The following is a 12,799-nucleotide window of genomic DNA, read 5'->3' on the forward strand; positions in this document are numbered from 1 at the left end:
TTGCTTGTCCCCATGAAAGGTTTTCCTCCCCCCGCTGGTGGTGATGGCTCATCTTAAGTGATTACTCTCCTTACAGCATGTATGATAAAACCCATTGTTTCATGGTGTGTGTGTGTGTGTGTGTAAGTCTCCCCACTGTATTTTCCACCAAATGCATCTGATGAAGTGAGCTGTAGCTCACGAAAGCTTATGCTCAAATAAATTTGTTAGTTTAAGGTGCCACAAGTACTCCTTTTCTTTTTGTGAATACAGACTAACATGGCTGCTACTCTGAAACTACTCATGCTGTAGTACCACTTCTGTTTGCAGTGTACCCATCAGGTTTACACTAACTAAACTGTTCTAAGTAAGGTTGAAAGGACTGGATTACTATAGCATTGTAGGAAGTCTGGGAATAGTTTGACTTTCTACATTTTTTTCTGGCAGGAAGATGGCCAGACCTATTTAAGAGGAGATGCATCCACTGGGTGGGGGAATCCTTTGCCATTTTGGAAGGGCTGGTCATTTGTGGCAACTCACTACATTCAAGCAGATCAGAGCTAATTTTATCACAGACCTGCCAAAACTTTCCCTTTCTTCTCCTAGTGAGGAGCATAAAATTCTTTAATTGTGTAGGCCCATCCCTCTTTCACAGGAGTCTGACTCCTGCAACACACAATTCTCCCTTGGCACTCTTATTTTTTTTTAAATAGGAATTGAACTGGGGAAGAACAAACAGCTTCCAAGGGTGTGTTGGGACCAATTGAACTGGGGAAGAACAAACAGCTTCCAAGGGTGTGTTGGGACCAATTGAACTGGGGAAGAACAAACAGCTTCCAAGGGTGTGTTGGGACCAATTAGTAACTCCTTTATAAGTGTAAATGAAGTCTGAAAGATACAGTCTGGGCTTCTGAGGGGGTGTGGCTATAGAATTCACTGTTCAGCAAAATAGTTGGAAGAAGCAGAAATCTGACAGTCTCTGCACCGCTGATACATCTTGCAAAGGAAGCTAGGATTGTGGATTCCTGAGCAAAGGGTCTGTTTCTCATGCCCTATCCTGCCACCTTTGTTATCAACCTGGTCAATTGCCCACCTGTATTAGGCTCTCAGAACCAGCACAGACTCCAGTGTAAAGCTTTTGGTTTACAGTTTAATACACTCAGGAAGCCCCTTGTAGAATCCTGTGTAAAGTGTCTGTTTATATGCAAAAAGAAAAGGAGTACTTGTGGCACTTTTAGCAACTGACAAATTTATTTGAGCATAAGCTTTTGTGAGCTACAGCTCACTTCATCAGCTGCATGCAGTGGAAAATACAATGAGATTTTATATACACAGAACATGAAACAATAGTGTTACCATACACACTTTAACAAGACTGATCAGGTAAGGTGAGCTATTACCAGCAGGAAAAAACCTTTTGTAGTGATAATCAAGGTGGGCCATTTCCAGCAGTTGACAACAACATGTGAGGAGGAATAAACATGGGGAAATAGTTTTACTGTGTGTAATGACACATCCACTCCGTCTTTCTTCAAGCCTAAGTTAATTGTATCCAGTTGCTGAATTGGAATAATTTTGCAGTCTCTTATTGGAGTCTGGTTTTGAAGTTTCTTTGTTGAAGAATTGCCACTTTTAGGTCTAATCAATCTAGATCACACCATACAATCCATTGGCTACAGCCAAGCTCTGCAATACAACTGCATTTGCTCCAACCCCTACAAGATCTCTATCAAGCATTCTTACAACTACAGTACCCACCTGCTGAAGTGAAGAAACAGATAGGTAACTTCTGACAGAGCCAGAAGAGTACCCAACTACAGGACAGGCCCAACAGAACAGCAGTAGCCATCACCTTCAGTCCCCAACTAAAACCTCTCCAGCAGATCATCAAGGATCTACAACCTATCCTGAAGGACGACTCATCACTCTCACAAATCTTGGGAGACTGGCCAGTCCTTGCTTACAGACAGCCCCCCAACCTGAAGCAAATACCAGCAACCACACACCAAAAACGCTACCCCAGGAACCTATCCTTGCAACAAAGCCCATTGCCAACTGTGTCCACATATCTATTCAGGGGACACCATCATAGGGCCTAATCACATCAGCCACACTATCAGAGGCTTGTGCACCTGCACATCTACCAATGTGATATATGCCATGTGCTAGCAATGCCCCTCTGCCAAACTGGACAGTCTATGTAAAAGAATAAAATGGACACAAATCAGACATCAAGAACAACATTCAAAAATCAGTTGGAGAACACAAATCTCTTTGGTCACTTGATTACAGATCTAAAAGTGGCAATTCTTTAACAAAAAACTTCCAAAACAGACTCCAAGGAGAGACTGCTGAATTGGAATTAATTTGCAAACTGGATACAATTAACTTAGGCTTGAATAAAGACTGGGAGTGGATGTGTCATTACACAAAGTAAAACTATTTCCCTATGTTTATTCCTCCTCAAACCCGCCAGCATGTGGTGGATAGAGGCTTTCCCTCATACAGTCATTTCATGGTCTCTTCAGAATATATTTTCTGTTTACATTATCATGAACAGACAGAGCTAAAGTCAAAGCAATACTGTAAGAGAAACAGGCAAAATAATTGGAGAACTCTGTTCCAAGTAAGCATTATAGTGGCAAATGACAATCTGGAACAGACTCAGCCCAGAAAAAACATCCTGTGGAGTTCAGAGGGATCAATGAGTAACACTACTGACTAGGTGGGGGAGCAAGGACAAGCTTACACCTTGTTTAAAAGGGTATAAGCACTCCCAGGGAAGAAAACGTAAGTAACATCAAAAGGAAAAGTATCAAGAAAATCCTAAGATTTTTGCAGCTCTAGCATAGGTTCAAAAGCAGCAGTGAGGCCTGTTCCTAAGGAAATACACATTTAGCTCTAGCCTGAGAAAGTACTGTCAATGCATCTAGGAAGGAAGGAAACTTGCTATTTAGTACATCCCATTAATTACTGGGTAGAACACAGTTCAAGCCTGAAATCCATTGAGCCACTAAGCACCTGCGGAGAAGAGAATGGAACAGGTATTGTTAGCAAGGTGGGCAGGAGAGACTCCTTTGCCTACACTGCTGATGCCAAGCCTTACGAACAGCCCACAACAACACCCTCGCCTACTTTGCTCCCTAGCATCAGTCCATCTGAAACTTGATGTTTGAGCTCACACTAACCACATACAACTTTGAAGTACTTACACCTTATATATGGTAATGAAGCTGCTGCTTCACATCTAATGAGCTGATCCATAATCTCTCAAATACAGTAAAAGGATGTTCTTCAAGTGATGGTCCCTCTGTAATCCAATCACCAGTGCGCCCTGGACCAGAGGTGGAAGGCTTTCCTAGCAGTGTCCATTGACCCAGCTATGCAGCATGCATCTTCTGTTCCCTCTTACCACGGCAAGGCCCGAGTCAGAACCCCTGTGCCTTCATACTCTTAGTGAAAAGAGTAAGGTCATGTCTGTGCTACAAGCTCAAGTCAATTAGGTTAAGCAGACTTACAGCCACTGCAGTAATTACTGGGGTGGTTCATGTCCACACTAAGCTCCTGTCAGTGCTGCACATCCTCACCAGCAGCACTTCCACTGACTTAAGGGCAGTGTGTGAGGGGGACTAAGGACCTGAGTTCGCTGCCGCCCAGGCTCCAAGCTTAGGAGTCAGTGCAGGCAGGGTCCCAGCAGGAACCAGAGCCTGGGCAGCAGCCTGGCTCCGAGCAGAGCACCTGGGGGCAGTTGAGCTCCAGCTAGAACCTCCCACCTTCCCCAGGGTGACAGCTCAACCTGTGAAATTGACAAGAATGACAACCCATGGAAGCCACCTTGAGTGTCTACACGGACACTGCATCACCCTAACTACACCGCCATAAGCCCTATGCCTCTCCTGGACATGGAGTTATTATGGCACTGTAATAGGGAACTTACATCTGCAGGCTTGAGATAAGCTGCTTTAGGTGGACCTTACTCTCTTAGGCCTGGTCTACACTATTGAGTCATCTATTCCCTTGTGTCTAGTTTCTTGTTTGGTGTTTTTTCAGCATAGTTAGTGGATATAGTACATGGAGTTAGTTGCTAATCAGAGAGAATTTGTCCCAACTGGGACTATGCCCCACATTCCAGGGTTTAAAACCCGTGTTTTGTGCCTGTGCTCACTCTCCATGAGCAATGACCCCAGAGCTGCCAGTATTGCCTCAGGGAAGCTCATATCGTCAGTCACTGTGCAATCTGTACATCTTTCCTGCCCCAGATGTGGGAGGCACAGGAACGTCATCTCAGAATATCTCCTAGAGGAAGCCACAGGATCACATGCCCATACTGCCTTGGGACCGTGAGAATCAGTACTGCAGCATCCGTCACTGCTGGTAAGGTTCCTCCCGCACGCTGGATTTGGCCCCACTGGCACTCCCAGACAAACCCGCTTTGCAACACTGATAGCCACAGTGACGGACCTACGCCACAACCCCTGCAGCGCGATCTGCTGTTGTCTCTCCCTCCTCAGACGTATGGCGGCCTGCACCTACATGACACTGAACTGCCTCCAACTGTGATTCCTCTCCCTTTACAGACATCACATGGATCACCTGGAAGCAAGTCGTCATCACCCGAACAATTCTGGCTTCCCTCACATGGTGAACTAACCCCTCCAAAGTTATGGTCAGCACCCCATTCACCTCCCCCATCCTGCAAGGGAAGTGTCTATTGTGATGGCCTGCAGGATAGGGGAGCTACCCAGACCATCACACAGCACAGGGCATCTGTATATTTCTAGAGGCCGAAATCCACATAAATGTCCTAGAAGTGTGGGCAGTTCATTTAGCATGCCAGGAGTTTCTTCCTCTGATCCAATCTCAGCACTGTCAGCTACTCTCAGACACTATTGCAGCGATCATCCACACGAAGCCACCCTTTGAGACACTGGCAGTGTGCTCCCTCTCCCATTTAGAGGTAAAGTTCTTAGTAGTCATACGTCACCTGGACAGGCTAGCGAACTAGCAGCCATGATGGTTGCGCCCCCCCCCCCCCCCACACACACACACCGTATTCCACAAGGATAAAGTTTCCTTATGGCTTCACTCTAAATTCCTCCCAAAGTTGGTGTCAGAGTTCCACCTCACTCAGTCTGTTCACCTCCCTGTGTTTTGTCCCAAATCGCACATCTCCCATGTGCACAGGAGCCTTCATTTCCTCACCGTCCATCGTGCACTAGCATTCTGCCTCCACAGGACCCGTGCCTTTCGAGCATCCATGAAACTCCTTGTAGCCATTGCCAACTAGTCCAAGGGCCAAGCCCTCTCTTCCCAATGAATCTCCAAATGGGTCTCCGGGTGCATCCAAGAATGCTACACGATATCCAATATGTCACTGCCTGAGTTACAGCACACACTACGCGATGGCAAGCAGCCATATCTGCACGCCTAGCAGACATCTCATGGCAGGATATCTGTCATGCAGCAACATGGAGCTCAGTTCACACCTTCACATCCCACTACACCATCGCCCAAGGGGCAGCTGAGGACCCTACAGTGCATCTCCTCTTGCATCCTCACATCCACCTCCATGCTGATTACTGCTCACTACTCACCCATGATTGGAATACATATAAGGACCATCCCTCAAAGAGGAGGAAATTACTTACCTTTAACTGAAAGTTCTTCAAGAGGTATGGTCCCTATATGTATGCCAATACCCACCCTTCATCCCCTCTGCTGCAGACTGCACTACTCAGTGGTAAGAGAGTTACTGGAGAGCATCGGCCTGCACGGCCTATTATAACATCGTCTGGGAGCATAAGGATATGCAAGATGCATGTTCAGGTCAATGGGCACTGCTAGGAAATGACACCTACGACTGGAATACAAACAGGGACAGCACATCTCGAAGAACCTCCAGTTACAGGTAAATAATCTCCTCTTCTATCCTGAGGGCAGAGAAGAGTAGGCTGAGCAGAGGCTGCAGCAGGAAAGCAGAGAGCCAGGCATATAGGACTGACCAGTTGCTGACAAGGAACCAGCAGTTACCACATCAGGAACTGTGGGATAACTGACATGTGGAGGGCAGGATGAGACTGCAGATGGACTGGCAGGCTAGAGGACTGATGACTGGCAGGCACTAAACCTGAGGAACCCCATGTGCTATGGTTACTTTTCTGCCCCTCTCCTGGACTGACCCCAGGGGGTGGCTTAGGAACAGTCAGGCTGATCTTTTATAATAGTGTTTAAAGAAAGGTGCATGTAGCTTAATGGCAGCCCTGCTAAAACACTCCTGTTGCTTCCTCAGAGCATTGACAGAGATGCACCCAGGCCTAAAGTTCATTGCTTGAAACAGCTGCAGCACTTGTCTCCAAGCTTGTGGCTGAGAGTACCATACCACACACTGAGGGGGAGACCATTGTAACCGCTCAGTTACAGTAGCACAAGCATGACAATTAATTCCTTATTTTACTGTGATTCATCCCCCTACCTTACCCCTCTCTTGCTCCAGAAAGGTGATGTAACCTACCCCTGTGAAGACCTAGAGGAGGGACAGCACCAGGGTTGAGTGCAGGCTGCTATTCCTTCCCTGTGTGTTATTCTTGAGTTCAGATGTTCAATCTCTATGCCTGCCTGTGTGCTCCTGTTCTTCACTTCCACATTTTCCTCTCTTATCTGTTCAGCCCCCTTACCCACTCTTCCACCCTTCACTCCCCTCCCACTGTCTCAACAATATAGAAACATCTTGTAACAAGAGAACATGCTGCAAGCCACCAGTAACTCCACTGTTTTATAACTGCAACCCCCATTTCTCCTCCCTCCCTTTCCTTCCACTCTTCGGAGTAGAGGGCATGCCTATTTGTCTAAAGTACCTACAAAATTGCTGAGAGCTATATAAATAATGGTAACGTCTGGTGAAAATATCAGGCCACCACTCCATTGGTATGTATTGGTGCTAGACTATTTCAGTTTTTTAAATGCTTCTAGGAAGCAGCCACCACATTACAGGCCAGTACCAGGAAAGAGTGAGAAAAGAGAAAGGAAGGTAGTCGAGAGGGAAGCAGTGAGCCGATATGTAATGGCAAGTACAGGGAAGAGAAGCAGCTAAGTTCATAGTTAGGGAAGATTGAGATAGTGGGGCTGTTCATTTTCTGGGAAGGCCTGTCACTGCCAGACCCTGGGAGTCAGATACCAAGGTACATATAGCAACACAACTCTGTAAAACAGATTTTGACAAATAAATATAATTTATTTTGTACAAATGGCTGTGGTTTCATGAGTAATATACAGAACTGTTCATATAGCTCTATCCAGCTATTTATTCAGACATTACAAAATGCCCTGAAGAGAAACAAGGGTAGTGACTTTTTAAAGATGTCGCCCACATTGGTCACATTCTACTCAGATAATATTCTCAACCATTTGTAAAAGGTTCAAGTTACTGGATTACTGACAGCGTACAAAACGTTCACAACACTTACTTGAAAGGCAGGAAAAATTGGTCAAGTGTCAATTGACACTAATGGAAAGTTTAGAAATTGTGCTTCCGTCAGTGCAGTTAAAGTAGAGGAATGTGTCAATTTCTGTGGTAACTGACCATCTGCTTAAATATTGTTGGTTGATCCCTGAGCAACCAGCTTTGCTCTACAAGTCTCTCGAAGTTTGTTAACTGTTGCCATGGACAAGCTTCCAGGTTCTGTAAATATTTTCTAAAACAGAGAATTGTTAGTTAAAAACATGATCCCAGACAAAAATGAATGAAAGTCTTCCTAGATTTCACCTACAGATGAAAGGAGCACTAAAGAAATGCTTAAGTCCCTACTGTAAATTTCAGCACATGGCACTGTTTAAGACTCTTCAGACACAGATCAGAGTGCTTTCATAAGGTGGATAAGTATTATCAGCTGCAGTGTTGGGAACAGAACCTAAGTCTCCTGACTCCAAACCACGCACAGTTATCCAGAGGAACTTAATTAGTTCATTCAACATTCAAGGTAAGTGTGAAAATAAAGTTCCAAAAAATGTAGTTAATTCTGAGATATGTTCCATAGTAATTTTACACACTGTAATTCTGCCATAAAGTTTCTCGATGGTTCTATGAGTAGCAGCTCAGTACTGAACATAAATATGTCTGGCTGGAAGGGACCTCAAGAGGTCCACAAGTTCCACCCCCTGGACTGAGGCTGAGCCAAATAAACCTAGACCACCCAGGACAGGTGTTTGTCCAACATATTCTAAAAAACCTCTAGTGATGACAAATTTCTTGAAAGATTAATCCAGAGTTTAACTACCTTACAGCTAGGAAAAACTTTCCAATATCTAACCTAGATCTCTCTTGCTGCAGATTAAGCCCATTACTTCTTGTCCTACCTTCAGTGGACATGGAGAGCAATTGATCAATGTCCTCTTTATAATAGCTCTTAACATATTTGAAGACTTATCAGGATCCCCCTCAGTCTTTTCTCAAGATTAAACATGCCCAGATTTTCTAAATCTTTTATTGTTTTTGTTGCTCTCCTCTGGACTATCTTTCCTAAAGTGTAGCATCCAGAACGGGACACAGTACTCCAGCTGAGGCCTCATCAGGGCCAAGTAGAGTGGGACAATTACTTCCCATGTTTTACATACAACACTCATGAATGATATTAGCCTTTTTCACAAGTGTAGCACATTGTTGCCTCATATCAGTTTGTGATCCACTATAATGCCCAGGTCCTTTTCAGCAGTATTACCGCCTAAGCAATTATTTCCCAATTGGTAGCTGTGCATTTGATTTTTGAACACATATCTAAATTCACCAAAGCCAAACCTATATAAAACCCAATCCATTTTATGTGAAAATAAATAGTAATCTGGGCTCCATGGTTCCATTTAGATCTTTTCACTATGTCGTTTCTACCCCATATAAAACACCTGTACATTTACTCCTCCCCTAAACTATACTTTTAGGGAAGTGTTATGCAAAGACACTGTTACAGAAGGGGCATAACCTGATTCTAGACAGAAATATTTCAGATGCTAGCCAACATACACAATAATTGTTGCTTCAACTGCATTGTTAACTCTGAAGACATAATAGTCAAACATGAGATGGCTTAAACACAAACATCAAAAATTGTGTCTCATAGCCCACATCAGCCTTCTAATTGTTCAAACAGGTCATTTATAAGCTTGCCACAGATGAGACATTGTATTACTTTAGGAACAGTTATCTGTTTTGAATAGGGAGAAGGAAATATGAGATGCCCACAGAACTGAGCTATGAACTCTAAGTAAACTTTAAAAACCATGCTGCAAGTTTTGTTCAGCACCATGGTGAGGAAGTTTTATGGCATTATACCTCAAAATAAAAAAAAAACAGTTACTCTTCTCCAGTAACTGTTGTTCTTTGAGATGTGTTCTGCATGTATACATTCCACTTTAGTTGTGTGCCCAATGCACACAAGTCAAAGACTTTTGCCAGCAGCACCACTAGGTGGCATATCCGCCCCTGTTTTCCTCATGCACCCAGCCAAGAGCATAAAGGGGTGAGTTTGCCACCTCCCTCTTTGTTTTTTCCCCACCACCTGTAAAACGCTGTCTGAAATAGTGGGAAAGGAGAGAGGGTTGTGGAAGGTGTAAGTGCACAACACATCTCAAAGAACAACAGTTACTGTAGAGGTAACCAACCATTTTTGGTGTACTGTGCACATATACATTCACTTTGGGAAGTTACAAAGTCACCTAAACAGCTTGTGGGATTTCAGATCATTGGAAGAGAGACTGCAGCACTAACTTGCCAAAGCTGACATTGTCTCAGGAGGCTCGAATGATGGGATAACGTCTTGAAAAAGAGTCCAAAGACAACCATGTTGCTGATATGCAGATGCCTGTAATAGGTACATTACTCAGGAAGGCTGAAGAAGCAAACTGAGCTCTGGTAGAATAAGCCATTATTATTATTAGAGTGATTGTTCATATCGATTCCAATTAGGAGCGCATGTGCCACATGCACAGTCGTTGGAAAGTTTTCCACCTAGCAGCACCCATCGGGTCGGCTGTGGAGCCCCCTGGAATGGCGCCTCCATGGCGCTCAATATATGACCCAGCTGACCCGGCGCCTCTTTAGTTCTTTCTTACCGCCAGTGACGATCGTTGGAACTGCAGTGACTTGCATAGCAAGCTCTCCTTGTTTCTCTAGCTTTTCAGTTTAGTGCAGTTTAGAGTTATCCCTAGTCGAGTTAAGTTTAGTTTAAGTAGTTTTCTGTTGGTACAACAGGTAGCTGTTGGAGTGGGGTTTCCCCCTCCACCCCAACCCACGGTCTCCCCTTGGGGACTCGAGGTATGCCTAAGCCCCAGGGGTTCAAACCCTGCAAGTCCTGGAACAAGCTCATGCCGACGGGGACCCCCACGACGCTTATGTAAAGTGCCTGGGGGAAGCACACCAAGCAGACAAGTGCAGGATTTGTAAAGGGTTTCCCCACGGAACAAAAAAGGAGTGAGACTTTCACTTCAAGCAGCTCCTTATGGAGGCGGCCTACACTGCAACCCACATCAGCGCAGCAAGACCCGGCACCAAGCTCATCGGTGCGCAGTGCCCTGGCAGCAGAGGTAGAAGCAGCACCACGGAAGGACTGTGGGAGAGACCCGCGGGAACAGCCCAACAACAGTCCCATTCCCCAGTGCAAAAGCAACACCACAAGCAGGGAAGGAGCGGATCTCCAACTCCGAGACCCACCCCTTCGGAGCCAGTCCCAGGGAGGAGCACCCAGTGCAGAGAACTTTGGTGCCAGCACCGTCAACTTCGGCCCTGCTAGGGAGACAGTCAAGTCTGGTACCGTTGGACTCCCCAAGGTGATTGAGGAGATGGAACTCCCGTTCAACCTAGACACCTTTTGGGCCCTTCAAAGTCTATTTGTTTTCATAGCTTTTACCTGTTCTGCATTGTAAACTGGAAACACTTACCTGCATAAAGATGTGACACTCTGTTACAAATGTCCCTCTGGTGATCTGCTTAAACTTATCACAAATGTCAGGGAGATTTGTGGCTTCCAAAATAAAAGCTTGGTGTTGCTTAATTAATGCTAAGGCGACACGAAAGATGATTTTTGATCCCTCATAGAACAAACAGTCCCAAATTCGGAGAACAGTCTGTAGAAGAAGAAAGCTGTTAGAAAGGTTCTCTTGCTGCTTTGTAGTCAGTAATGTTTATTGAGGCATTATCAGTGGGACAATGATCTAACATATCAGTTATCAGGCAAATCACACCTTAAACCCCTTTTTGTCCCTCCTCCAGTACACCCCTCAGGTCAGAGGACTGGCTTGCTGTACCTCACTCTGGGTGGAAACCCAGTCTAACCACTTCTAGACTGGATCTCTGAGCTGTAGCCCATTTCCCCACCTTATTAACTCAACAGGCCCAACTGGGTTTGGCACCTGTGATTCCTCCAGTAACCTGCAATAGGGATTGATTAGTGACTCAAAACCAGTTTCTTCAAAACAAAGCATTATTTATTCATTCACCCAAAGGTGCATAGTTCACAGAGCAAAGGGTCTATATGCATATATCCTCTTAACTAATCCTAAATCTTTCCTTGTCAGCTTTGGTAAGCTCCTCTCAGCTGAGGGAAGCAGACTGTCCTGTTCGTAGCATGCTCTGTCTGTCTGTGTCTCCTTGATGCTCCCTGGGTTTTTGGTCCAGGAAGAATAAACCTTGCCAGAGTAGTGAAGCCACGCTAGGGGTATTCCCCTAATTAATGGTATCCCTATTGTTTTCTGGGGACTCTTGGTATACCTTATCATAACCCCCTATCTTTGCCATTGTTTCATTTCCTGTTGGTTTCTCTCTCATAGAGCTCTATGCATTCAGACAGGAGACCACCACACAGGTAACCTGAGGGGCATATGACATTTTTAAAAAATACTGCACATAACTCCCGTTCTCCACTCATGTAAATTAAAATATCTTCAAGTTATACTTACCTCTACTGGAAGAATGTCAATAAATAAGCATATAAACCAGCGTGACACTATCAGAGTCCACATGACACTATGTCGATCTATTAACTCTGCCACTGCTGGAACTTTCTTTCTCACAAGTTCTCCAAGGACCTCCTGATCGGTCTTCAACCCCATCATTTCTGGACTATAATAATCTTTAGAGGAAGAAAACAAAAATTTGTCAGTAACCAGTGTGAAACCTCCATAACATTAATTTGAGAATTTCTTGTAAAGTTTAAAGAAAAGGAGTACTTGTGGCACCTTAGACATTAACACATTTATTTGAGCATAAGCTTTCGTGAGTTACAGCTCACTTCATTGGATGCATTCAGTGGAAAATACAGGGGGGAGATTTACATACATAGAGAACATGAAACAATGGGTGCTACCACACACACTGTAACTAGAGTGATCAGGTAAGGTGAGCTATTACCAGCAGGAGAGTGGGGGGGTGGGGAGGAAGAAAACCTTTTGTAGTGATAATCAAGGTGGGCCATTTCCAGCAGTTGACAAAAACGTCTGAGGAACAGTGGGGGGTGGAAATAACCATGGGGAAATAGTTTTACTTTGTGTAATGACCCATCCACTCCCAGTCTCTATTCAAGTCTAAGTTACTATTTCCCCATGTTTATTCCCCCCCTCCACCTCCCACTGTTCCTCAGACATTCTTGTCAACTGCTGGAAATGGCCCATCTTGATCATCACTACATAAGGTGCGTCTTCCCCGCCCCCACTCTCCTGCTGGTAATAGCTCACCTTACCTGATCACTCTAGTTACAGTGTGTGTGGTAGCACCCATTGTTTCATGTTCTCTATGTATATAAATCTCCACACTGTATTTTCAACTGAATGCATACAA

The 12,799-nt window shown here is 44.7% G+C and overlaps 1 protein-coding gene across 1 annotated transcript in view; it reads right to left on the minus strand.

The window, feature by feature from the left end:
• Positions 1 to 7,193: 7,193 nt before the first annotated feature.
• GRTP1 (growth hormone regulated TBC protein 1) overlaps positions 7,194 to 12,799 on the minus strand; it is a 52,926-nt gene continuing 47,320 nt past the window's right edge. The window contains exons 6-8 of the mRNA XM_038379447.2: positions 11,923 to 12,095; positions 10,906 to 11,091; positions 7,194 to 7,670 (exon numbers count right to left, since the gene is read on the minus strand). Of these exons, the coding sequence (XP_038235375.1) occupies positions 7,566 to 7,670; positions 10,906 to 11,091; positions 11,923 to 12,095 (464 nt within the window). The 3' untranslated portion in view covers positions 7,194 to 7,565. The remainder of the gene's footprint in view (positions 7,671 to 10,905; positions 11,092 to 11,922; positions 12,096 to 12,799) is intronic.

The sequence above is a fragment of the Dermochelys coriacea genome, chromosome 1, assembly GCF_009764565.3.
Source record: "Dermochelys coriacea isolate rDerCor1 chromosome 1, rDerCor1.pri.v4, whole genome shotgun sequence".
In the NCBI taxonomy this organism is placed as follows: Eukaryota; Metazoa; Chordata; order Testudines; family Dermochelyidae; genus Dermochelys; species Dermochelys coriacea.